Genomic DNA, 13,504 nt, shown 5'->3' on the forward strand with positions numbered 1-13,504 from the left:
TGCTTGCGATTTTCACGCAACCCCATTTACTTCTATGGGGCCTGCGTTGCGTGAAAAACGCAGAATATAGAGCATGCTGAAATTTTCACGCAACGCACAAGTGATGCGTGAAAATCACCGCTCATGTGAACAGCCCCATAGAAATGAATGGGTCGGGATTCAGTGCGGGTGCAATGCGTTTAACTCGCGCATCGCATCCACGTGGAATACTCGCCCGTGTGAAAGGGGCCTTACTGAAAAAATCCTGGGAGTCAGGGGCGGCTGCTATTAAGGCCTCTTTCACACGACCGTTGTGTGCACCCGTGGCCGTTGTGCCGTTTTCCGTTTTTTTTCGCGGACCCATGACTTTCAATGGGTCCGTGGAAAAAACGGAAAATGCACCGTTTTGCAGCCGCATCCGAGATCCGTGTTTCCTGGCCGTGAAAAAAATATGACCTGTCCTATTTTTTTCACGGCCAACGGTTCACGGACCCATTCAAGTCAATGGGTCCGTGAAAGAACACGGATGCACACAAGATTGGCATCCGTGTCCGTGATCCGTGGCCGTAGGTTAGTTTTTATACAGACGGATCCGAAGATCCGTCTGCATAAAAGCTTTTTCAAAGCTGAGTTTTCACTTCGTGAAAACTCAGAACCGACAGTATATTCTAACACAGAAGCGTTCCCATGGTGATGGGGACGCTTCTAGTTAGAATACACTACAAACTGTGTATAAGACTGCCCCCTGCCACCCGATCTCTTAGGCTACATGCACACGATCAGGATTCATGTGCGGAGAACCTAAGATTTGCAGTCAAGTGCAAGGAGGAGATTCTTCTTCCACCAATACGAAGATAGTATCAGAAATAATGTCCTTTCTTCGCCAGAGTCTGATTACAATTGTGCCCTACTTGGACGATTTTCTGCTGATAGCAGATTCAGTACAAAAGCTGGAGGGGGGACATCCATCAGACTTTGTCCCTATTCAAAGACCTGGGATGGATTGTAAATTATCAAAAATCTGACCTAATACCGGACACAAGAAAATAATTCCTGGGGACTCTCCTGGACACGAGGACACAGCACTCCTTTCTGCCGGTGAGGAAACAGATCAGGATAAGAGAAAAGATAGAGTAGTTCAAAAGAAAGAGAACCCACTCACTAAGAGGCAATGCAAATCCTGGGGCTAATGACCTCCTGTATTTCAAATTATACCTTGGGCCCAGTTCCACTCCAGGAGGCAGTTTTGACAGCCGGGGACAGAGACCACCGCTCTCTAAACTCCAAGATAATGCTGCCAGACAGAGTACTGAACTCTCTGTCCTGGTGGATGGAACCCGAGAATTTGGAGAAAGGGATCCCGTGGAACATGACTCCAGCCATAACAGTTACCACGGACGCAAGTCTCAGTGGCTGGGGGGGGGGGCATATAAACCAACATCTCTTCCAGGGTTCTTGGGTCCTTCAGGACAGAATAAAGTCCTCAAATTACCGAGAACTGAAGGCAGTACTGAAGACACTGAAAGCAGCCAAGCATCTTCTCAGAGGTCAGCATGTCAGAGTACTATCAGACAATATAACAACGGTATGTTATCTGAAAAGACAGGGCGGAACCAGATGCCCGCTCCTTCAGGGGCTAGCGGATCAAATCTTCACATGGGCAGAATTGGAAGTTTTGTCCATTTCAGCGACCCATTTGAAGGAGTCTCAAAACTCCAGAGCAGACTTCCTAAGCAGGCACAGAATAGACGCGGGGGAATGGAGCCTAAACAAACAAGTTTTCCAACAGATCTTCCAGGTATGGGGCCAACCAGAGATAGGTCTCTTCGCGTCCAGGGAAAACTCACAGCTGGACTATTTCTACTCACTAAGGCAGAGTTCACACGAACGTGTGTGATCCGTGGCCGTATTGCGGCCCGCAATACACGGCCACAGTTCCGTGTGCATTCCGCATCACGGATGAGGACCCATTCACTTCAATGGGTCCGCAAATCCGGAATTGCGGAACGGCCGCACTGAATGGGACCCCTCGGAAGCACTACGGAGTGCTTCTGTGGGGTTGCGTCCCGTACTTCCGTTTCGCAAAAAGATAGAACAGGTCCTATCTTTTTGCGGATCGCGGACCCATTAAAGTGAATGGGTCCGCGATCCGATGCGGCTGACCTACGGCCGGCGATCATGCATTGCGGCCCGCAGCACGGGCACGGGTCACACACGTTCGTGTAAACTCGGCTTAAGCCCCAACGGCAATCCAGTGGCGGTAGACGCCCTAGCCCAGAAATGGGATATGAAGATGGCATACGCCTTTCCTCCATTTCCTCTAATCCCGGCGGTCTTAAAGAAGATGAGGACCAGCTCTACCACTCTGATCCTGATAGTGCCAGACTGGCCCAAGAGAGCCTGGTACCCTATCTTAAAGGAGATGTCAATCAGAGATCCGTTTCCCCTTCCATACAGAAGAGACCTGTTAGCGCAGGGGCCGCTACAGCATCCCAATCTCAACAAGCTGAGACTGGCTGCCTGGATCCTGAGAGGCAGACCCTGAGGAAGAAGGGTCTCTCTGATCAGGTAATAACCCTACAACAGAGACGTAAACCAGTAACTTCGGCCATATATTTTAAAATATGGAAAAAGTTCTCATCTTGGCTAGCCCAAAACCACCCAGGGACTGAAAATCCGTCCATAGGCTAAATACTAGATTTCCTCCAGAGAGGGTTTGATCTAGGTTTAAAACCCAGCACACTCAAGGTGCAGATCTCGGCCTTAAAGGGCTTCTGTCACCCCCCCAAAACACTTTTTTTTTTTGGGCTTGTTAAAATCCTTATTGAACGACTATTCCCTATATAGGGCTCTTACCTTTTGTCTGTGGCTTTGTTTCCTTAAAAATCGATCTTTTAAAATATGCAAATGACTTCACTAACAGCAAGTAGGGCGTCTACTTGCTGGTAGCCGCCACAAAAAAAACACCCCCTCCTCCTGTTGATTGACAGGGCCAGCGAGCGCTCTCCTCCTCCGGCTGGCCCGGTCAGCATTTCAAATCCCGCTGGTAGTGAAGTCATTTGCATATTTTAAAAGATTGATTTTTAAGGAAACGAAGCCACAGACAAAAGGTAAGAGCCCTATATAGGGAATAGTCGTCCAATAAGGATTTTAACAAGCCCAAAAAAAAAAAGTGTTTTGGGGGGGTGACAGAAGCCCTTTAAGTAGTTGCTTAGACTTTCTCTTAGGAGAACACATGTGGGTCAAGAGGTTCATCAGGGCAGTCTCCAGAATGCGGCCCACCTTAAGACAGACGGTTCCCACGTGGGATTTAAATGTAGTACTGAACAGCTTATGTAATTCTCCCTTTGAACCCGTTGAGAATATATCTGACAAGTTTCTATCCTTCAAAACAGTATTTCTACTAGCTATCACTACCGCCCGTAGGATAGGCGAGATACATGCCCTGTCAATTAGGGAACCCTTTCTGAAGGTCCTAGATGATAGGATAGTTCTTAAATTGGATCATTCCTTTTTACCCAAGGTTATCTCAGTGTTTCACAGAGAACAGGAGATAATACTTCCTTCATTTTGTACCGCTCCCAAAAACATACAGGAGGAACGGTTCCACTGTCTGGATGTCAGAAGAGCAGTTCTCGCCTATATCAAGCAGACGAAACCTTGGAGAAAATCACCAAATCTCTTCATCCAATTCGGGGGTAGAAACAAAGGATGCAAAGCCTCAAAAACCTCTCTAGCCCGCTGGATCAAGGAGACCATCAGAGAATGTTCTAGACTGCAGGACTTGTCTTGCCCCATATCTTTGAGGGCTCATTCTACCAGAGCCATGGCTACAACCTGGGCGGAAAAAGCAGGAGCGTCTATTGATCAGATCTGCAAGGCAGCAACCTGGTCTTCCTCCACTACCTTTGTCAAACATTACAGACTAGACTCAGTGGCCAATCAGGACTTAGCTTTTGGCAGTAAAGTCCTACAGGCAGTGGTCCCCCCCTAAGATTAAGTTCTAAGTTGTTAGTTCTCCATGGGTGCTGTCATGGAGGACGTCCTGGAAACATATTTAGTTTACCGGTAAATTGCTGTCCGGAATGACAGCACCCAGTATTCCCCCCCCCCCCCCCTTTTTTTCTTGTATGTTATTTGGCTGGTGTTGCTTGTACTGCTACTGTATTCAGTGTGAATTAACATTGTTCTCAGAATAAAGATGTGGCATCCTATCCGGTGTGGGGAGGGGCCTTTTAAACTGTCTCTCTTCCTGTCCCAACAGAAGCAAATAGGACATCCTCCATGGGTGCTGTCATTCTGGACTTCTGGAAAGCAATTTACCGGTAAACTAAATATGTTTTTGTTTCAAAAATGCTATTATTGTGTTAAAGTGAAATAAAATAATAAAAAGTAGACATATTAGGTATCGCCGCATCCGTAACAACAATCTCTATTAAAAAAATAAAAAAATAAAAATCACATGACCCAACCCCTCAGGTGAACGCCCTAAAAAAATAAAATAATAGAAACTGCCACAAAAAAGCCGTTTTTTGTCACCTTACATCACAAAAAGTGTAATAGCAAGCGATCAAAAAGTCATATGCACCCCAAAATAGTGCCAAACAGTCATCTCATCCCGCAAAAAATGAGACCATAACTAAGACAATCGCCCAAAAAATAAAAAAAACAATGACCCTCAGAATATGGAGACACTAAGGCTACATTCACACTAGCAGCACGGACCTCCGGCAGGCTGTTCCGTCGGGGGAACAGCCTGTCGGATCCGTCCTGCCGCTAGTGACCGTGTGCCCCCGGACTACCACTCCGTCCCCATTGACTATAATCAGGGCGGAGTTACGGCGGAGGCGCGGCAGGACGGATCCGACAGGCTGTTCCCCCGATGGAACAGCCTGCTGGAGGTCCATGCCGCTAGTAGCCTAAAACATGATTTATTTATTTTTGTTTCACAAATGATATTATTATGTGAAACTTAAATAAAAGAAAGTATACATATTCGGTATTGCCAGGTCCGTAACGACCAGCTCTATAAAAATATCACATGACCTAACCCCTCAGGTGAACACAGTCCAAAAAAAATAATAAAAAACTGTGCTAAATTTTTTTGTCACCGTACATCACTAAAAGTGCAACACCAAGCGATCAAAAAGGCGTATGCCCCCCAAAATAGTACCAATCTAACAGTCACCTCATCCCACAAAAACAATCGCCCAAAAAAAATTAAAATTAAATAAACTATGGCTCTCAGAATATGGAGACACTAAAATATAATTTTGTTTGTTTCAAAAATGCTGTTATTGTGTAAAACTTAAGTAAATAAAAAAAGTATACACATTAGGTATCGCCGCGTCCATAAGAACCTGCTCTATAAAAATATCACATGACCTAACCTCTCAGGTAAACACCGTAAAAAAAAAAATTTAATAAAAAATGGTGTAAAAAAAGCCATTTTTTGTCACCTTACATCATAGAAAGTGTAATAGCAAGCGATCAAAAAGTCATATGCACGGTGCACCCCAAAATAGTACCAATCAAACCATCATCTCATCCTGCAAAAATTATACCCTACCTAAGACAATCGCCCAGAAAAAAAAAAAAAATAAAAACACACACTATGGCTCTCAGACTATGGAGACACTAAAATGATTTTTTTGTTTCAAAAAACAGTGTAAAACTTAAATAAAAAAGTATAGATATTAGGCATCGCCACGTCCGTAAGAACCTTCTGTATAAAAATATTACATTACCTAACCCCTCAGGTGAACACCGTAAAAAAATTTTTATAAAAAGTGTCAAAAAAAGCCATTTGTAACCTTACGTCACAAAAAGTGTAATACCAAGCGATCAAAAAGTCATATGCATCCTAAAATAGTACCAATCAAACTATCATCTCATACCAAAAAAAATGAGCCCCTACATAAGACAATCGCCCAAAAAATAATTAAATAATAATAAAACAATGGCTTCCAGAACGTGGAGACACAAATTCTTTTTTCAAAAATGCTTTATGTAAAACTGAAACAACCAACCAAAAAAAGTAGTCATATTTGGTATTGTTGCATTCGTAACAACCTGCTCAATAAAACATAGCTCATGATCTAACCTGTCAGATGAACATTGTAAATAACAAAAAAAAAAAAAAACTGTGCCAAAACAGCTATTTTTTTTTTACCTTGCCTCACAAAAAGTGTGATATAGAGCAACCAAAAATCATATGTACCCTAAAATAGTACCAACAAAACTACTACCTTTTTAAGTTTCCAAAAAGGGTCACTTTTTTGGAGTTTCTACTCTAGGGGTGCATCGGGGGCTTCAAATGGGACATGGTGTCAAAAAAACAAACAAAAAAAAAACAGTCCATCAAAATCTGCCTTCCAAAAACCATATGGCGTTCCTTTCCTTCTGCGCCCTGCCGTGGGGCCATACAGCAGTTTACAACCACATATGGGGTGTTTCTGTAAACTACAGAATCAGGGCAATAAATATTGAGTTTTGTTTAGCAGTTAACCCTTGCTTTGTTAGCGGGGAAAAAATTATTAAAATTGAAAATCTGCCAAAAAAGTGAAATTCTGAAATTTCATCTCCATTTTCCATTAATTCTTTTGGAACACCTAAAGGGTTAACAAAGTTTGTAAAATCAGTTTTGAATACCTTGAGGGGTGTAGTTTCTAAAATAGGGTAATTTTTTGGTGGTTTCTATTATGTAAGCCTCACAAAGTGAGTTCAGACCTGAACTGGTCCTTTAAAAAGTGGGTTTTGGAAATTTTTTGAAAAATTTCAAGATTTGCTTCTAAACCTCTAAGCCTTCTAACGTCCCCAAAAAATTTAATCCAAACATGAAGTAGACTAATGGGGAATGTAAAGTAATAACTATTTTTGGAGGTATTACTATCTATTATAAAAGTAGAGAAATGGAAATTTGCTAATTTTTTTACAATTAAAAATGAATTTTTTTTACTCAATTTTACCACTGTCATGAAGTAAAATATGTGACGAGAAAACAATCTCAGAATGGCCTGGATAAGTAAAAGTGTTTTAACGTTATTACCACATAAAGTGACACTGGTCAGATTGGCAAAAAATGGCTCTGTCAGGAACGGGGAAATGGCCCGGATGTGAAGTGGTAAAACCATAGGTCATTTCCTGATGACATGTTCCCTTTAAGAGCAGCTCGTTTTTGTGACCGGCGCTTGGCTGTAAAACATACAATGGCTTTGTTTTCTGTCTAATCTTGAAATCCAATTCACGTGACCAGAAAAAGGCATTAAGTACTCGGAGAGGGTTTAGGAGATAGATCGGCTACGTAGCTGCTCTGTGCCAGCGGTAACTGATAAGACAAGATCTCATTTACGTCCCTAAGTAAGTCCCGTATTCTTTACAGAGGCACCCCCCCAGCGAATTCTTCTCTGCCCCATTTGTAGATGTACTGAAATCCATAAATGTATTCATTACATCATGTGACCCCGATGAGACTCCAGCAACTGCTGTGTGAACAGGAAGTCAGTTTCTCCTAGGAATGAATACAGAAACTGACTTCCTGTCTACAGAGCAGACGCTGCAAGCCTCAATCGGACATGGGCTGAAACATCAAATACATCAATAAAACATATAACAGCTCACTTACAAATGGTGATGGGGAATAAAGACGAGCGAATCGAGCTTTGGATCCAAGATTCGACGACGAATTGCTCAAAATTTTGTTTTAATGCTGTACGGAGGTCCATCTCAATATAGCATTAAAATGTATGGGCTCTGGCGAGTTGACATTAGTTATCACCAAAGTCACGCTGGAGTTCGGTGAATAACTTCGGGATTTCATTTTCCAACTTAAAAACCATTTTAAAACTTCGTTCCAAAGTCTGTTTCCGTACCGAGGTACCAGCCGGTACTGAAGTCAACTTTGGAACAAAGTTTTAAAATGGTTTTCAGTTTTTAAAAATTGAATGCCGAAGACTTCGGTGATAACTAATTTCAACTCGCCGGAGTCCATACCTTTGAATACTGTACGGAGATGAATCTCCGTACAGTATTTAAACAAAGTTTTGAGCAAGTGATTTCAGATCTAGGATTCGAATCTCGCTTCGCTCATCGCTTGCCAACTCTAGGAAGCTCCCGGCAAAAGAAGAGACATTCGTCCTTCTGGAGGCGGTGGCAAATCTCCCGCACAGTCCAGGGAGGGCTGCTATCGCTCAACTATATGTTACGCCAGAATGCTCTGAAGGGGCGAGACATATCACAAAAAGGAGCATGCCCATATAAAAAAAAAAATAAGTTGTCAAGTATATTGTAAACCTGGCAGTGGTTCTCTAGAGCCAACCTGAACACTGATACGTATGGGAGGATTGGGAGAAATAGCCCTCGGCTGAAAGAGCGTTCGATTGACAGCCACCTCATGTGTATGACGGGCAGGGAACATCTCCAGTCAGCAAACCTGAGTTTGCATATCTACAGTGTGCCCGATCAGTAGCACAAAGGACACTTATGGTGCCCGAAATACCCTACTGACTTGTAATGGAGGTCATCCGGTTCCATTGTGGTGTGACTGGCGGCTGTTATTCTGACGGGAAGTCCAGCGCTGCATGCTGTGCTATTGTTTTCCATGAAATCTTATGGAATCTGTGACAGAGGCTCCGACGCAGATGTGAACAAAGCCCAACACTGATTCCACTAACATATATGAATTTATCAGTGACACAAGAACACGTGTGCAGTAAATATAAATCCTTAATTAAAAGGGGCGTTCTAGTGCCCACTGGCCCGCCATTCATCTGAAAAGGACTGCCAGGGATAGCAGAGCACAGCGCTCTTTTCCCAGAACTCCTGCCCCTTCAGTCATTTTGATGGGCGCAGAGGGGGACAGGGTCCCCGATCTCATAATCGGTGGAGGTTCAAACAGTAAAACCCACACTGATCTAATAGTTATCGTCCATCCTGTAAATAGATAATAACTTTTCAAAAAGGGAGTCGGTCACCTGTTTTTCACCAATATAACTAAGAGCACTGCCCCACAGAAGATTGCAGACACATCCCAGACCTGCCTGTGTGCACTGTGCGTCTATTCCATGTCCAGGAAAAGCACGTTTATTCTGCTGGAAAACGGATCCCAAGTGCCCGGCTCTGCTGCTCCAAGTGCCCGGCTCTGCTGCTCCAAGTGCCCAAAGCAGACCAGACTGAATAGGGGAGGCTTTAGTTGCTCATATCTTGGGATTGGTACCAACTAGAAATATGGGCCTTGTTTGACAGCTGGCATTCCAACCTTTCAAACGATACCAGAATCATAGCATTATATCCACTATATCAGAAGATACAGCCATTAGAAATGGAGTCAGGAGTGAAAACTGTTTTTACTTTCACTTTCAGCCGGGCACTTGGAGCAGCAGAGCCGGGCACTTGGAGCAGCAGAGCCGGGCACTTGGAGCAGCAGAGCCGGGCACTTGGAGCAGCAGAGCCGGGCACTTGGAGCAGCAGAGCCGGGCACTTGGAGCAGCAGAGCCGGGCACTTGGGATCCGTTTTCCAGCAGAATAAAAAAAAATTTTCTGGACATGGAATAGACACACAGTGCACACAGGTAGGTCAGGGATGTGTCTGCAATCTTCTGTGGGGCAGTGCTCTTAGTAAGGCCTCTTGCACACAACCATATGCCCTCCGAGACATACGGTCTATGAGCGGGCCATATGTCCCGAAGCGGCATCGATCGTGTGCACGGGAGTACACAGCATCCTAGATTATAATGATGCTGTACACGTAGGGCCGCCCGCGGGGCTATTGTCCCGCACTCTCATGATCTTATGAGTGCGGCCCGACGTGCACAGCATCAGTGTAATCTATGATGCTGTGTACTCCCGTGCACACAATCGATGCCGCTCTGGGACATATGGCCCGCTCACAGACCGTATATCTCGGAGGGCATACGGTCGTGTGCAAGAGGCCTTATGTTGGTGAAAATGAGGTGACAGACTCCCTTTAAACATGAAATTTGACACAGCCGCCTATTACCTGTATCAGATGATAATAGAATATTAAAGGGCATCTGTCAGCAGGTTTGTACCTATGACACCGGCTGACCTGTTACATGTGCACTTGGCAGCTGAAGGCATCTGTGTTGGTCCCATGTTCATATGTGCTCGCATTGCTGAGAAAGATGATGTTTTAATATATGCAAATGAGCCTCTTGGGGCAACGGGGGCGTTACCATTACACCTAGAGGCTCTTCTCTCTCTGCAACTGATGCACCCTTTGATTGACAGGTCCAAGTGTGAAGACGTATTCACTGCCTGGCCTTTTCAATCAAAGCGCAAAGGGCGCAGCAGTTGCAGAGAGAGCAGAGCCTCTAGGTGTAACAGCGACGCCCCCATTGCTCCTAGAGGCTCATTTGCATATATTAAAACATAATTTTCGCAGCAATGCGGGCACATATGAACATGGGACCAACACAGATGTCTTCAGCTGCCAAGTGCACATGTAACAGGTCAGCCAGTGTCATAGGTACAGATGCCCTTTAGGCTACATGCACACGACCATATGTGTTTTGTGGTCCACAAACTGCGGATCCGCATAAAAAAACAAAAAAAAAACACGATGCCATACAGGCATCCGTTTTTTTTTGCGGATCCATTGTAACAATGCTTATCCTTGTCCGAAAAACAGACAAGGATAGAACATGTTCTATATTTTTGCAGGGCTACGGAACGGACATACGGATGCGGAGAGCACATGGTCTGCTGTCCGCATTTTTTGCGGACCCATTGAAATGAATGGGTCGGCATCCTATCTGCAAACAAAAAACGGAACGACACTGAAATAAAATACGTTTGTGTGCATGAGGCCTTAAGGGGGTTCTCAGGTTTCAGTAAGAAACCATTCAACGCTGGGGAATCGTCTACAATAAATATAGAAGTACTTACCTAGCAGATCCAGCGATGCTACTCTGGTTCTCTCAATCTCTTTACCCAGCTGCAGTGATGACATCATGTCACTAACATGTGACCGATGCAGCCAATCACTGGCGGGAGAATTTAACAGGGGCCACAGCAGGCGAACGGAGCGGCGCCCAGAAAAAATAGTAAGAGCTATTGGATCCCCGCTGTATGCCCTACATACCCTGATACTTCGTTTATAAAGTCTGGACCCATGAAAGGTTCTCTTTGGGGTTCGTTCACACGTCCGTAGTGTCCTGGCCAGCACCCCCCATAGAACTGCCTATTCTTGTCCGCAATTGCGGACAAGAATAGGACATGTTCTATTTTTTTGTGGAGCCGCGGCCCGGAAGTTCAGGACCGCGCTCCGGAAATGCGGAGGCAGAGAGCACATAGTGTGCTCTTCGCATCCATTCCTGCCCCATTGAGAATGAATGGGTCCGCACCCGTTCCCGATATTGCGGAACGGATGCGAACCCATTTGCAGACATGTAAACGGACTCTTAACATGCACGACACGGGACATGTCAGGGTCTGTTCACTGAAAAAAAACACTTGCTTCACGCATAAGGCTACTTTCACACTTGCGGCAGTGTGATCCGGCGGGCAGTTCCGTCGTCGGAACTGTCCGCCGCTGACTGAAAGCATTTGTGAGACGGATCCGGGTGCGGATCCGTCTCACAAATGCATTGCAAGGACGGATCCGTCTCTCCGCTTGTCATGCGTCTTGTAAATTTTTTCACATTTTTACCGATCTGCGCATGCCGGAACGATTAGTATTCTGAATGCCGGATCCGGCACTAATTCATTCCTATGGGAAAAAATGCCGGATCCGGCGTTCAGGCAAGTCTTCAGTTTTTTTCGCCGGAGAGAAAACCGTAGCATGCTGCGGTTTTCTCTTTTGCCTGATCAGTCAAAACGACTGAACTGAAGACATCCTGATGCAAACTGAACGGATTAGGGCTCTTTCACACTTGCGTTCTTTTCTTCCGGCATAGAGTTCCGTCGTCGGGGCTCTATGCCGGAAGAATCCTGATCAGGATTATCCCCATGCATTCTGAATGGAGAGAAATCCGTTCAGGATGCATCAGGATGTCTTCAGTTCCGGACCGGAACGTTTTTTGGCCGGAGAAAATACCGCAGCATGCTGCGCTTTTTGCTCCGGCCAAAAATCCTGAACACTTGCCGCAAGGCCGGATCCGGAATTAATGCCCATTGAAAGGCATTAATCCGGATCCAGCCTTAAGCTAAACGTCGTTTCGGCGCATTGCCGGATCCGACGTTTAACTTTTTCTGAATGGTTACCATGGCTGCCGGGACGCTAAAGTCCTGGCAGCCATGGTAAAGTGTAGTGGGGGGCGGGGGAGCAGTATACTTACCGTCCGTGCGGCTCCCCGGGCGCTCCACGTGACGTCAGGGCGCCCCACGCTCATGGATGACGTGATCACATGGACACGTCATCCATGTGCATGGGGCGCTCTGACGTCATTCTGGAGCGCCCCGGGAGCCGCGCGGACGGTAAGTATACTGCTCCCCCGCTCCCCACTACTACTATGGGAACAGGACTTTAATAGCGTCCTGGCTGCCATAGTAACACTGAACGCATTTTGAAGACGGATCCGTCTTCAAATGCTTTCAGTTCACTTGCGTTTTTCCGGATCCGGCAGGCACTTCCGGCAAATGGAGTACACGCCGGATCCGGACAACGCAAGTGTGAAAGAGCCCTAAGTAAAATCATTTCTGTCTGCGATTGTGTTCAATTTATCCGTTTTTCCCCGCGCGTGAGGAAAAACTGAAGAATAACAATGTACATCTCCTGCAACCATCAGTGACAAAGCATCCGGGAGCCTTCCGTTTTTCACGCAGCCCCGTTCACTTCTATGGAGTCGGTGCTGCGTGAAAAACATACAATACAGAACCTGCTGTGATTTATTCTGAATAGGCAGAAACCATAAAACTTGATTTTGTAATGAAAACAGGATTTTTTTTTTGCCAGTCAGTCAGATCCGACAACCGATCCCTTTCCTAACGATCTGTGCCGATCCCTTATCATTATGGATCAGATGAGGTAATCCTCTCTGGTCTGTGATCAGAGGCTCGGCCTCTGGTCATGCACTGTAAAGTTGGCTGTGTACACCCCCCTATACACCGGCAGCCATGAATGAAGCTCCAGGGAGCAGAGCCGGTTACCGGGAGAAATCCCGGCTCAGAGCCGCAGGACTTAATCCCCTGAACATCTCCTTACTATGAGTCACCCAGGATGAGCGGCCAGCGGCGTCCCTCCTCAGCATCATGGCGTCCCAGCAACGGAAGAGCCCTCTCCTCTACCACAGGCTGGAGAGCCTGACACCGTCTATCCACACACCTCGATCAGCCTCTACCTCCCCTGCACCGAATCCTCCTCCCACCCCATCCCTATCTACCGTTACCGATCACCGACAAGCCGCTCCGCATCACTCACCATCCTCTCCACGACTCTCCAGGTTACCAGGGGCAACTACGTCACCCAAGCCGCTGGTAACGCGTAACGACGCTGGGCGTGTCACGTCGCGTACACTGGTTGCCTAAACACGCGCTCCAACCACGCCCACTACCCTCATACGCCTTA

At 45.8% G+C, this 13,504-nt stretch overlaps 1 protein-coding gene across 1 annotated transcript in view; it reads right to left on the reverse strand.

Moving 5' to 3' along the window:
- The window catches only part of ARL3 (ADP ribosylation factor like GTPase 3), a 54,010-nt gene extending 40,539 nt beyond the window's left edge, over nt 1-13,471 (reverse strand). Inside the window, exon 1 of the mRNA XM_040435765.1 lies at nt 13,358-13,471. Within this exon, the coding sequence (XP_040291699.1) occupies nt 13,358-13,360 (3 nt within the window). The 5' untranslated portion in view covers nt 13,361-13,471. The remainder of the gene's footprint in view (nt 1-13,357) is intronic.
- Between the last annotated feature and the right edge of the window lie 33 nt (nt 13,472-13,504).

Source organism: Bufo bufo, chromosome 6 (genome assembly GCF_905171765.1).
Source record: "Bufo bufo chromosome 6, aBufBuf1.1, whole genome shotgun sequence".
Classification (NCBI taxonomy): domain Eukaryota; kingdom Metazoa; phylum Chordata; class Amphibia; order Anura; family Bufonidae; genus Bufo; species Bufo bufo.